General features: G+C 45.8%; 1 protein-coding gene across 1 annotated transcript in view; it reads right to left on the reverse strand.

The window, feature by feature from the left end:
* The window catches only part of EPHX2 (epoxide hydrolase 2, cytoplasmic), a 92,509-nt gene that overhangs the window by 63,074 nt on the left and 15,339 nt on the right, over positions 1-14,096 (reverse strand). The window contains exons 2-5 of the mRNA XM_015420635.1: positions 5,233-5,317; positions 3,266-3,425; positions 2,271-2,461; positions 326-448 (exon numbers count right to left, since the gene is read on the reverse strand). Coding sequence (XP_015276121.1) covers positions 326-448; positions 2,271-2,461; positions 3,266-3,425; positions 5,233-5,317 — 559 coding nt within the window. The remainder of the gene's footprint in view (positions 1-325; positions 449-2,270; positions 2,462-3,265; positions 3,426-5,232; positions 5,318-14,096) is intronic.

Here is a 14,096-nt window from a genome sequence, read left to right on the forward strand (position 1 = left end):
GCCGTCTTGGCTCATTCCTCTGGGAGCGCCTTTTCCCCAGAGCGAAACAGAGAGGATTGCATTAAGCCCTTGGGCTGGAGAAGAAAAGGGAAAGCAAGCAGGAGGAACAGTCCCCTTAGCAGCGGAAGCAGGCAAAAGTGAGCCAAGATGGGGTGAGGAATAGGCGGCAGTGGTGGCGAGCTGGTGGAAGCTCTGCCTGCACAAGCTGCGTGGCATGGAGGGCGCTGCAAATTCAATAGGGGGCACTGCCCTCAGCACCGCACTGCTGGCTATGGGCCTGCAGAGAGCCTCGCCATTCTCAGGGCTAGTCACTCCATCCACTCACCTGAATCCCAGTCAAATCTTGCAGCTCCTTTAGCGCAGAGTCAGCATCTCGCACAAGGATGGTGGCCATTCCCATCTCCCGAGCAGGCTTCAAGTTGGCACCAATGTCATCCAGAAGTATCACCTAGATTGAGGAAGCAGTCGGACTCAGGCATCAGCTGACAATCTTTCTTGAACGGCTTATCCAGAGGGCTCCCTGCATCCTTACCCTACTTCATTCAAGCACTTATTCACACTTAGGAAAACTGTCTTGCTAGCCTCTATGAGTGATATTTCACTGAGATTTATAATGGCAGAGTCTTCTATGAGGAAAAGAGGAGGGATTAAATGATGAGAAGGAGTCCTGCAGGTACTCAAGCCTCCCTCCTCTGAACCTGATTCAGGGGTCCTTTGAGATTGAGAAGGAAGCCCCCACATGATTCCCGAGCATATGCTGTCAGCCATGAGGACTAGAAACTCACTCTTTGTCCAGAATATCAACTCAAGTTTGTCAGGAGACTGAAACAGATACCCAGTCTTTTTTGCCCTGCCCTGGATGACCCAAACTAGCCCAATCTTGACAGATCTTGGAAGCTAAGCCAGGTCAGCCTTCATTAGTATTTGGATGAGAGACCACCAAGGAAGGCCAGGGTCGCTACATAGAGGCAAGCAATAGCAAGCCAATTTTGAACGTCTCTGGCCTTGGAAACCCTACGGGGTCAACATAAGTCAGATGTGACTTGATGGCGCTTTCCACCACCAGATTTAAGGAATATAGCTGGCAACAGTCAGCTAATTCTCTCTACAGGAAACCAGTAAGACCATCTTGCAACAGACCACCCTCCAACCAGTCAGTCCCTCATGGGGAACCATTGTTGCCAATCTCCTCCAGGTGAGGGCTGGAGACCACTCGGAATTACAACCGCTCTGCAGAAGGGAGGGCAGAAGTCAGCTGAAGTCAAAGGGGCAGATAATGGTAGGTTGATAGTTAGCTGGGAAGGAGATGGGGTTGCCAACTCCAGGCTGGAAAATTCCTGGGGATTTGAGGGGTGGAGCATGGAGAGGGTGGGGTTTGTGGAGGGGTGGGACCTCAGACAGGTAGAATGCCATAGACTCCACCCTCCAAACCAGCCATTTTGTCCTGGGTAACAATTGTTGCCAATCTCTAGGTGAGGGCTAGAGATCACTCAAAATTACAACTGCTTTTCAGGTAGCAGAGATCAGTTCCTCTGAAGAAAACAGTGGACTGTCATTATACCCTGCTGAGGTCACCACAGCAAATTGACACTGTTTGCCCAAAGCCAGAGCACTCTCCCAGAGCCTCTTTCTAGATCCCGTTGTATTTATTGCCACAACGGGCCTTATTTCTAGTTTCACATAATCCAGTGTCTTGGAATGCCTTGCAGTCAGCCATTACTATCCCAATTTCTTTAAGGGGAACAGGCAAAGCTGGCACTGGATTGGCATGGCTGGAAGTCCACAGCCTGCCAGAGGGCCCTGACCACAAGCACTGCGTGACTCCACCATTTCCCAATGGGAAAAATTCCTAATGGGAGTAGGGGAAACCAAGATCCAAAATTCCTTGGAGGGAGCAGAATAGCAACTCTCCCATGGTTTTTGGCAAAAGGAATGCGCGAATGTTGCACTCCACTTCCCCCAGAGAAGCTGCAACAGAAATGTAGGTAGAATCATGTATGCAATGGAAAAGCCTATGGACACTCTGGAAATAAGAGCCAACTTACAACCAGGACAGATATTTGATATGAGGATCTGAACACAGATCTCACATATGTAAGCCCAGTTCTCCGCCCACATTGGCTTCACTCAGGATCTCAAGCCATCTCTAGTGGTCTCACTTCCACTGTACCTCATAAGGAGCAACTCCATATCTCTCTGTCACTCAGAAAGGAATAAACCAGCCCACTTCCACAAGAACGAATAAATTGAGAAAGCAGCGTGCAACTTGCCTCCTGAGCTTTTGCCTTCAGCACCTCCAGGGTATACTCATAGATCTTGGGATCTGGTTTCTGCAGGCCAATGCGACAGGATTCAATCACTGCATCAAAGTACTTCCGCAGCAGACAGAGGACAAGTGCTGTTCTGTGGCGCTGGGGGCTGTCGTCAATCCAGTTGTTTGTAAGGACAGCAATCTTGAAACCTGAAATGTTGGGTGGAGGGGGATCAGCTGGCAATTCAATAGAAATGAAGGCAGGGGCAAGTAGACCCATGATTTCCGTGCTGTCTGTATGGCAAGGAGAATGTCCGTTCTGCCCCCAAAGTTAGGCACAGAATGTACATTGGTTCTTTCCATGCAGAAATGTATCTTCTAATGACACATTTTGCATGCACATACATATAAGTGGGCTGAGAACTTCACTCATTGAAAGATACATGAAAACAAATAATCTGGTCACTTAGGTTAGAAATGGGCCAGGTTCTCTTGCAATGAAGTCTTACACAGTCCTGCTTTGACATTCTCAAGAGTTCTACATTATGAACTCATTGGAAACACACTGGCTATATCCATTCTTAAGTGAACATATATATGGTCAAGCATAAGGTAATTTTTTCATTTCTTTGAATTTGTCCCTCATTTCTTAACTTCCCACGTATAAGCATGTCACACCATTTATTTCTATATCCCTATGTTTTACAAACAAGTTTTGCTCGCTTTAATAGAATCAAGTTGCAGAATACTACAATAAAAAGTTACAAAAAGGACTAGGGTTACCTCCCCAATCTGTAATTCAAAATTCAGTGCACATCCTGATCATAAGAGGGTGAACGCAGAAGAGTTTATGTACCTCCCAAGACTCCTACAACACAAACACCAGCTCCCCAAACCCCCCTATATTTCCTAACACTATTATGTCTTCACTCAGAGATTTACAAGGGACAAAACAGCAAATGTACCCCCAGTTTGCCCCCGAGTATCCCTTTCAACAATGGAAACCACCATTACCATTGTTTTGCAGAGTCAGGGCAGCCCGCAGAAGAGGCGAGTCCAGTAATTCTTCATTTGTCATGGCCTCAAAACCCTGAGCAACAGAGAACTTGTCTGGGAGGGAGAGTCCAGAGGCAGCCGCCACCTTCTTGCAATCTTCGTCTAACTCTCCCATAAGCTGAATTAAGCACATCAAGTTAAAATGTATTAGAACTAAAACAAAAAACTAAGAGGTGGGGGGAAAATATAGGGAAGCCCATTTTCAGATACATTTAGAAGAAGAGCTGTTTTTTTTAATAACCTGCTTTTCTCTACCATAACGAGTCTCAAAGTGGCTTACAATTGCCTTCCTTTCCTCTCCTCACAACAGGCACCCTGTGAGGTAGGGGGGACGGAGAGAGTTCTGAGAGAACTGCGATTGGCCCAAGGTCACCCAGCAGACCCTAAGAAAGGTAAGAAATTGCCAGCTTTGGAAGACTGATGAAAGATTGGGACAGGGACTTCTCTCAAAGACCATCTACCTTGTACGTTTCTCCAGAGAGCTCATAATGATGTCTCTAAGCCTAATCTATTTCATAGTGTTGTTGTGAGAATAAAATGAGGGAGAGAGAACAATCTAGACCATCTTCCATTAAGTTTTTGAATCCTTTTATTGGAAACTCTGGAAATTAAACAAGTCATCCAGATACGGATGTTTATAACTGGTTTTCCTTAATTTGTAAATGGCTTGCACTCTACCACTCCACTAAGCAAAGTCTGAAGACTCCCCCAGCATAAGTGTCTCTTCCTCTAATGGAAGGAAGCACTTAGGTTGGAAGGATGGCTCCTTAGGCTGGAAGAAGTTCCTCTACCCTTGAGAGCATCCAGTGTGTTTGAAATTTATATATATTGTTTTGATTGTATGAAATCGCATTCTACAAAATCAGAATTTTTTTTAAAAGGTTAGACAGAGAGAAGGTGACTAACTCATAGTTACACCGTGAGGTTGATGGGAAAGTTGGGATCTGAACCCAGGTCTCCCAGCTTGCCCCCCAGCACACTATACCACCTCTATTACTGGCACAGACCTACCAGCTCTATCACTGCTATCATATGGGATAATCTGGGTCTGCCTCACAGCAAAGGCTTAAGCCTCTCTGGAGCTTTTTCAATTCCTACGACCAGACAGGCCATTGAATCGAAGTAAGACTCATGGTCCACCAAGCTTGATATGCTTCCTAAGAATGGCCTGCATCTTTTTGGGTCAGTACTGTGCCACCCAGGCTGATCTGGGAAGGGAGAGGTTATGTTTTACACACAATTAGTGAAATAATAAAATTAAGGGAGAGTTAAATCATTTTAAGGGAGCTGTGGTGGCTCAAGTGGTTAAGACGCTGAACTGCAGGCTGTGGAAGGTCGGTAGTTCAACAGCTCGAGACCTGGGTGCCGCATGACAGAATGAGCTCCTGTCTCTAGTTCCAGCTCCTGCCAACCTAGCAGTTCGAAAGCAAGACATTGCAAGTAGATAAAGAGGTACCACTTCAGTGGGAAGGTAACAGCGTTCCGTGCGCCTTGGTTTTTAGTCATGCTGGCCACATGACCATGGAAACGTCTTCGGACAGCGCTGGCTCTTCGGCTTGGAAACTGAGATGAGCACCGGAACCCTAGAGTCGGATTCGACTGGCTTTCGAGCAAGGGAACCTTTACCTTTACCTTAAATCATTTTAAACAGACATATAAACACGCAAACATGTCAAGCAGAATCAAAGTGGCTGGAATGTCTTTCAGCTCCTCCGTCCCCCTGGTTTTGTGTGACACCACGAGTAGTATAAAGAGCCTGCCCAACGCAATCCGGTACCTTCCTAACCCCAAATCTGCACCAAATCCCAGCCTTGCCATCACAGATCCTGTGAAACTGGAGGGATTAGAGCTAGAACCACCACAGGTGTGGACAACCAGCAACTCGACAACTGACCTCCCCCTGCCCCCCCAAGATAGAGTCTTACCTGAGTCAGTCCAATTTGACCAAGCATTGCTCTGGAGAAAGGCCCATCCTGCCCTCCTTGCAAAAAGACATCTTGGAAGAAGCGACTAGAAGACGAAAGTTGAAAAACAAAGTTAGGACTGAAGATGGCCACACTTCAAGTGCTGCTTGGGCCCAGCGCACAATACTAGTTTCCTGAAAACTGCGCAGGGAGGGCGGAAGCATCTCCACGTTTTATGTAGCACACAGCTGCAGGGACACCAGCATACAACCAGCATTTTCCAAAGCAGGCAAGCGATATGTGGGCAACATGCCTCCATCTTTCTGTGCCTATATATGGGAACTCTGTACATGGACCTATCAAGGCACAAAGCTGAGAAAGAAAGAGATGGGGGAAACATGACTGCCTTGCTATGCGAGGAAGAAAGATGAATGAAGGACACCCAGAGGCCATTCCTCTTCAACCAGAAGAAGAGAAAGGCTAGGCAAAACCTCACACAAGGCCTTGAGATGGGAGGAGCTGTGTGAGGTTGGCAGGAAAGCGGCAGGCCATAAGAGGTTTGGACTCTGAGCGTGGAGGGGGGGGGGAAACAGCCCAGCGAAAGGGGTCAATTATGTGCCAATCAAAGCCGTGCCAGCCAGCTTTGTACTGTGAACCAAGTTTGAACTTTAAAGCTACAAAGATCTGCGGCATCACTAATCTAATCAAAAATACTTTAGCACACACCTATTTATTTATCGTCTTTACTGTTTTTTGCAACCGGAGTCAGAAACAGTAAAATTAGCGCACACATAAGAACAGCCCAGCTTGAGCAGAGTGCTTCGTTTCTCACAGTGACCAACCAGGGAACGACAAGAAGCTCAAACAGAGCATGAAGGGAATTGCCTCCCCTCAGAGCTTGCTTTTTTTTTTTTTAATAAAAAAAAGAGGTGGCGGAACTCTCCAGAGGGAAATGAAGTTTTCAGTCTGTATACTGAAAACTCATGAACTTTTAAGCATCTTTAAAAGAATTTTGTCAAAATGTTCCAGAACATTCTGACACATTCCCCCAGAAAAAAAAAGACCTGGCTTCCCCACACTGTTCCTTTCCTCACTGGAAGTGTGCTCTGGTTAGTCCCTGGACGACTTGGTTGACATTGTTCGGCCCCCTTGCCATCTCTATAATTTGAAATGGGGTGACCGGAAAATGTATGCTGTATTTTAAGTGCAATTCCATCACAGGTTTATACAACAGCATTACAATAATGGTTGTCAAATCTTCCAATGCTAATAAATGCAAGCATAAGGTTTATCTCTAGCTACAGCCAAACACTGAGACAACACTTTACTGATTTATCTCCTGTAACCTCAAAATTCCTTCCCTGGTCATTTACTGCCACTTCAAATCCCATTCAGCATACTCATGAAGTTAGGATTTTGTGCCCCATTATGGATTACACTGAACCACAATTGCAATAAAACATTTTGTTAAGAGCATATTAGCTAGAAGAGTTCTAAAATCTTTCTGGAAGCACAAGATTGGCTCGTTTCAGTGGTAAAACAAAAAAAAAAATGACAGCCTCACTCTCCCTCCCTTCCATTTTCTTTTAAGACTAAGCCAATGTGAAAACTTTCCATCATCAAGTGCCCTAATATAAAGAAAAAATGGGCTATACATTGAATGGTCTCACATACCATCTTCTAAACAAGATAATACTTTCTAATCCTTTGTAATTAAGGCAGTATCACTATCAGTTTGACCCAAGATCTGCTCCTGGCTGCATCTTGGCTACATTTATTGTTATGAAAAGTAGCTGCCATTTCTCCACAAACTTGCTTAAGGCAGCTCACAGTGTAAGAGCAAACACAGTAGCACCCACCACCATGTGCAAGCTTCTATCCTTTTCACCTGGCATTTAATTCCTTGCCACCCCTGTAGGAATGTTTTGCAACTCTGTGGTGCCCAGATCTTTTGTGAATGTTGTGAAAGCGTAAGAAAAGCTCTGCTGGATCAGACCAGTGGTCCATCTAGTCCAGCATCCTGTCTCACACACTGGCCAACCAGTTCCTCTGTCTCACACACTGGCCAGCCACTTTGGTGTAGTGGTTAAGCGTGTGGACTCTAATCTGGGAGAACCGGGTTTGATTCCCCACTCCTCCTCTTGCACCTGCTGATGTGACCTTGGGTCACATCAGCACAGATCTTCCTGAAAGAGCAGTTTGTCTCAGCCCCACCTATCTCACAAGGTGTCTGTTGTGGGGAGGGGAAGGGAAAGGAGTTTGTAAGTCGCTCTGAGACTCCAAGTGAATCCAATCTCTTTTCTTCTTCTTCTTCTTCTTCTCTGGAGGGCCAGCAACATTGTCAAGTGCCTCTGAATGTGGAGGTTCCCCCTCAGCCACCATGGCTAGTAGCCACTGATAGACCTGTCCTCCACGAATCTATCTAATCCTCTTTTAAAGCTGTCCATTCCGGTGGCCTTTACTACATCCTCTAGCAGCAAATTCCACATTTTAATCACTTCTGTGTAAAGTAGTATTTCCTTTACATCCTGAATCTACTGCCTATCAGCTTCGTTGGATGCCCTTGAATTCTAGTACTTTGGCAGAGGGAGAGTAATTTCTCTTTGTTAACTCTCTCCACCCCATGCATAATTTTATAAACCTCTATCATGTCCCCTCCTTAGTTGTCTCTTCTCTACACTGAAAATTCCCAGACTCTTCAGCCTTTCTTATAAAGAAGGTGTTCCAGCCCCCTAATCTCCTCGATTGCCCTCTTCTGTACTTTTTCCAGCAGAAGGGGAAGGGGAAGGGGGAAGAGGAGGAAGATTAACTGCCTGATCTTGTTTTATTTATACCCTCCCGTTCAGATAAGAATTGCTTACCCAAGCAGCTCATATCAATCAAAGGAGACAGTCACCTGCCTTTAGGGCTACAGACTCAAGAGACAAGGTATATCAGGGAAGGAGAATGGACAAGGGTGAAGTTCATCGTAAGGCAGCCCTTGCAATCAGAGCAAAGGCTCACAGAGCCCAGTATCCTATTTCTACCATTAGGCAGTCAGACGCTTCTCGGAAGCCCACACATAGGCCCCGGGCAAGAAGAGCCTACTCCTTTTGGCCTCTAGCAATTGTTATTCACATACACGCCACCTATGACAGTTGCAGGCCCTAGACAGCACAATCTTTTATGCCACCAGGGCTTGCGGGCACAGAAGCTACCAATGCCTACTCTCGAGGGCTAAAGAGATTTCAGCAGAGCATACACAGCCCTAAAGGTATATATTTGCCTGCCCATCTGAAAAGTACACAGACAGAGAGTGATTTCAGCAAAGCGTACTTTATTCAATCAGGAACAAGACAACTTTGGCCGGCTCGCAGGCCGGCTTATATTTCCCCAGAAACCACCACCCAAAACACACACACCCCACTTCCCAATAGGTTATTTACAGTGGCCAAGAGTCCCATTGGCTTCTCGGCCAGGAACCTAGCCCCCTGATTGGAGCGGGCCAGGATCCGCATAGTCCATTGTCTCTTGGAGCGAAGCTAGACGGTTGCCCCTGGACATGTCTGGACTTGTCTGGACTTGATACACTACAACATCCTAAAAGCGCTTAACTCCTTTATTTTGGAATGGAATGAAAGCCCAGAGGAAATAGCAGCACAGACTTTAGCATAGACATCTTGTCTCTAAAGATCAGGGCATAATTCCTATATGAGCTGTTAACTTCTTCTGCCACTCCATCCTATGTGCCTTGTCAACTAGTTAATATCGCTGAAAAGAGCTGGCCAGAACGATCAACAGACTGCCACACTCCCTTACAGAGGAAGCTCTTTAATGAAAACTCAAAGCCCTCAAAGCCAGAGAGTAAATACCACTTTGACACCATGTTCCTCTAGACTGAGAACACAAAGATTCACGAGAAGCAGCTGGCCATCCCCATAACAGTTAAGCACAAGCACTGGATCGTCAGAAGAGGGATTAAGGTTTCAGGGACAGAACTGCAGCCCAAAGTGCATCCTGTATTCTTCTCGTTTCCTCTAAGGGCAGCGGCGGGGACAGGGACAGACCAGAAGGTGTCATCTTCAAACAGACAGACGCAGTCCGTTCCTAGGGAGATGGGACAGCCTGTCTTGATGATACCCACAAGGGCTGGCATTCTAGAGAATATACCATTCTAGAGAAGCCTTAAGAACTAGGGCATCTGGATTTTCATCCCAGCCTCCTTGGGTGATCTTGTTAGGCAGCAAAAAAACAAACAGGAGCCTCTTGGTAGATTTTATTCTGCTGATAAACCTTCCAGGGTCTGGATTTCCTTCGGGGTGATGGCGGAGAAGGTGGGGAGGGAAATCCTGCATCAGCTGTGGAGTCACTTGATGTGCTCAAGGCACACCAGCTATTTTTCAGTCTCTTTCCCAAAAGGAAACTGTAACAAGGCACAGGACTGATGTAACAGTGAACTAGAACAAAGGGACTTTGTGACTGGTAAAGGAACTTCTACAAGCGACTCCAGTAATGGGCCTTTTGTCTCCAATTTGGGATTTTAATTTTGTAGATAAAGCATACAGGATACCATGCAGACAACTTTGACCCCATCTGACCACTAGAAGCCAAGTCAGCCCGAGGGAACTGCACTTTCCTTTTGCCTGCAAACAGGCAGGTTTTGACACACATCATTAGTGGGGTCTTGCTTTGGGGACCACTGAAAGGCATGGCAAGCGGTCTTTCTCCTAGAGGGGCACAGCCTGCCTCCAACCTGGATACGGCAAGCAGGGTCTTGCTCAGAGCAAATCTGCTTAAGATCGGAACTGGTGCCACAGGAGTCCAATGGGATGTCACTGCTGCACAATGGTGGGAAATACAAAGAACTATTTACACAGGCTTGTGGAGAAGCATCACATTACCATCAACGACGACTATTAATATCTGTGGGGGAGGCTGGCTGCAGTGAAATCGAGCCAAACCGCCCAGGAGAATGTAATCGCCTGAGCCTGCATGACACGTCACGCCATCTTGGTTTCTAATTACTGAGTGCACTTTATTCGGCAATTGCCGATTGTTTAAATGTTTTAACAGTGTTAAATGTTAAGTTTTAAATGTTTTAACTGTATATGAATCTTGGCACATTGTGCCAGGCAATGTGAGCCGCCCTGAGCCCGCTTGCGGGGAGGGCGGGTTATAAATATAATAAATAAATAAAAATAAATAAGATATTCAGTGGTTCTTCCCATTTTAAAAATATGAGGGGGGGATTGTACCTATGAAGATACTTGTCAGACCACTTGTCCTGCACTGTCTGGCTTAAATGGTAGGAGGAAACTCATGACTAGTTCACACCCTAAACTGAAGTGGGTCGCACAAACTACAACCCTTTTGTTAAAACAGAGAGGAAGAGAATGATGAAGAGAGAGGGGTACAGAAAAGTTGCCTGACTTGAACTGATTTAACACCCACAGCTCCTAGAGAAGTCCAAGCGGGAGGCTAGAAACCTCTGACAGCTCAGCCCCTCTTCACCAAGCTATAACTTCTCAGCATTTTTGAGGGGAAACCATGACAGTTAATTGCCTTTATACCAGTTTAAGTTAAATCTGTCTAGTAAGGATTATGTAGAAGCCAAAAATGAGAGCTCACGGGAGGAAGTGGAATTCCAAAAACAACATCCGTGACAAAAATAATGAAGAGTCAATAAAGATAAGTTGCAAAAACGTTTACTGTAGTAATTTCTGTAGGATTATGAGTCTCTGACAAAGTCTTTAAGGTGCCATTAAAAAAAACTTTCTTGATATTCTATTACTGTGCTTTTCTCCCCAATGTGGACCCAAAGTAGATTGCATCACTCCCCCTTCCTCCATTTTATCTTCATAACAACCCTGTGGGGTAGGTTTTAAGATGTAAAATTTTTGGAAATTTTGTAGTAGTAGGGAAAAAACAGGTTCCGCCCCACAAAAAGGGAAACTGAGAAAAACTGAATTACTTAATCTCCTATTAACAGAAACCAATTTACTGCTTTAATATAAAGTATATCACATATAATTTAGTGATCATATTTATGGAATTTTAAAATTTTCTACAAGCAAATTTGCAAATAAGAGAGAATGAGCTGCAGTATTAGCCCATTTCACTCATTCCAAATGAAATAAAAATATTTCATAGGAATTATTAGTGCTCCCCAAAATTACCCTTTTTTTCCACTGGAAAAATGGATTGTCCCGCTTTAGAGGAAAATTCTATCCTCCCCTCCAGCCTCTCCATTTCTAGGTACGCTAGGCTGAGAGTGGTTTGACTGCCCCAAGGTCACTAAGCAGAGTCAGGATTCGAACATGGGTCTCCCCAGATCCTAGCTAGGCACTCTAACCACTATGCCACCCTGGCTCTCAAAAACCCTGCTTATTTTGCCTTTCCCTCAAGACTAACACAGTTACCTCTTTGGTATATAAACACCAAATGCACTCTCCAAAAACAAGAAGGACCTCTTATGGTCCAAAATTAGAATAATGTCTCTTCACAAGGTGTAGTAAAGAACAAATTGTAGGTCCGAGAACAATGAAGGCTACTGGTCTCCTGGTAGGGCTTCTCTAAGGCTCATCTTTTATAACTTGCTATCAGAGTTCATTTCAGCCAAAGTGCCTAGAGACGGAACCTTCTGCATGCAAGCTGTGAGCTCTCTCTTTCAGCTGTGACCCATGACCTCTACCATCAATTTTGTAGATTGATGCTTTAAACTGCCTTGAGGTACCCATTATGACAGGCAAAATTGGATATACATTATGTAAATAAATGAAACACAGCAAAGCTGTCAAATGAACAAGCTGATTAACATAAATATACACTGTGTTAAGTAAAGGTCAAGCTTAAATGGAAGAAACAAAGTCAGCATTTCCCAAGATTGATCAGTTCAAGCAGCCATCAAGCTGATGGAGAACAGACCTCTAACTTACAGCCACAGGATCTTATGGAGACTTCAGAAAAGCTTAGCAGACACAGAAGCCTCCTGAGGAGGAGAGGAAACAAAATGGAAGCGCTTCCAGTAACCAGCAGCAAGGAACAAAGTGGATCTAAGAGCAGAGAGAGAAAGCATGGCAGATATAGACCGATTGCCCATGAGCAGCTGCACCGCCCTCGCTGTTTCCTTCCCCCGATTGTATTCGTCAATTTCCCACTACTTGCTGCACGGCCGCATTTTGACCTGCATCTTCCCCCGATTTCCCCCACATCTTCTAGATCCCTCCCCCCTTTTTTGAGATCGAGAAGATGTGGGGAAAATCGGAGGATGCTGCGGCTGTGCAGCAAGTAGTGGGAAATTGATTAATACAATCGGGGGGAGGGAACAGCGAGGGCGGTGCAGCTGCTCGTGGGAAATCAGTCATAGTTTCAAATTTAGTCAGAAGGCAAAAGGAGTCACACGAAGTGATGCCTTCAAAAGCTGAAGTCAAAGCAAAAATACCAAATAATCTTGGAAAACTGGATCCTCAAGGTGGCAACTAAAATATTCCAAATAAAGTATAGATAAACAGTTCAATATAAACACACTTAACAAGGGAGGAGGGCCAATAACAGTTACTGGAGAACAGCAGCTTGCTGGGCTGAGATGTTGGCCAAGCATCTCCTCCGGTCACAGTCCAATTCTGAGTAGACCTATTTACTACTCTCCAAGTCTATCTATCCATTCTGACTCTTAAATGTGAATTTTTAAAAGTTAGTCTCTTTCAACACTCAGCTGACGACACAACACATTTAAATTGGCATCCACTGTAACATAAGGGGAAGGGTTGTGGTGGCTCATTGCGAGAGCATCTGCTTGACATGCAGAAGGTCCCAGGTTCAATCCCCAGCATTCTCCCTCATAAGGTATTGAGCAGAGGTGATACCATGAAAGACCTCCATCTAGGACCCTGGACAGCCACTGCCAGCCTGAGTAGATGATACCCAACTTGACAGAGTGACCCAGTGGTCTGATTCACTATATGGAAGAACAAAGTTTGAGTCCAGTGGCACCTTTAAGACCGACCAACAACGTTTTATTCAAGGTACTAGCAGTAAAGCCCGTTGTGAAAGCAATACAACGGGATCTAGAAAGAGGCTCTGGGGCAGTGCTCTGGCTTTGGGCAAACAGTGTCAATTTGCTGTGGTGACCTCAGCAGGGTATAATGACAGAGTCCACTGTTTTCTCCAGAGGAACTGATCTCTGCTACCTGAAGAGCAGTTGTAATTGTGAGTAATCTGTAGCCCTCACCTGGAGATTGGCAACAATTGTTACCCAGGACAAAATGGCTGGTTTGGAGGGTGGAGTCTATGGCATTCTACCTGTCTGAGGTCCCACCCCTCTGCAAACCCCACCCTCTCCAGGCTCCACCCCTTCAAATCCCTAAGAATTTGTCAGCATGTAGTTGGCAACCCCATCTCCTTCCCAGCTAGCCACCAACCTACCATTATCTGCCCCTTTGACTTCAGCTGACTTCTGCCCTCCCTTCTGCAGAACAGTTGTAATACTGAGTGCTCTCCAGCCCTCACCTGGAGATTGGCAACAATGGTTCCCTATGTGAGACTGACTGGTTTGGAGGGTGGAGTCTATGGCAGTGTACCTGTCTGAGGTCCCACCCCTCCTCAAACCTCACCCTCTTCAGGCTCCATCCCTCAAACCTCCAGGAATTTCCCATCTGGAGTTGGCAACCCTATCAGGATTGGCCCCAATGTGTTTTCTCCCAAAGGCCAAAGTAGGTGACAGGACCAAGCTTAGTTGCCTACCAACAGGCACTGAGGGGAATGTAGGGTTGCCAGCTCTAAGGAGGGAAATACCTGGAGGTTTGGGGGGTGGATTCTGTAGAGGGCCGGGCGACGGAGGCATCGGCCTTCTGTCGCCCGCCTTGCCCCCCCAATCTCGGCCCGGGCGACCGCGGCTCCCGCCAGCG

This window comes from Gekko japonicus, unplaced genomic scaffold (assembly GCF_001447785.1).
Source record: "Gekko japonicus isolate JY-2015 unplaced genomic scaffold, Gekko_japonicus_V1.1 scaffold7, whole genome shotgun sequence".
In the NCBI taxonomy this organism is placed as follows: Eukaryota; Metazoa; Chordata; class Lepidosauria; order Squamata; family Gekkonidae; genus Gekko; species Gekko japonicus.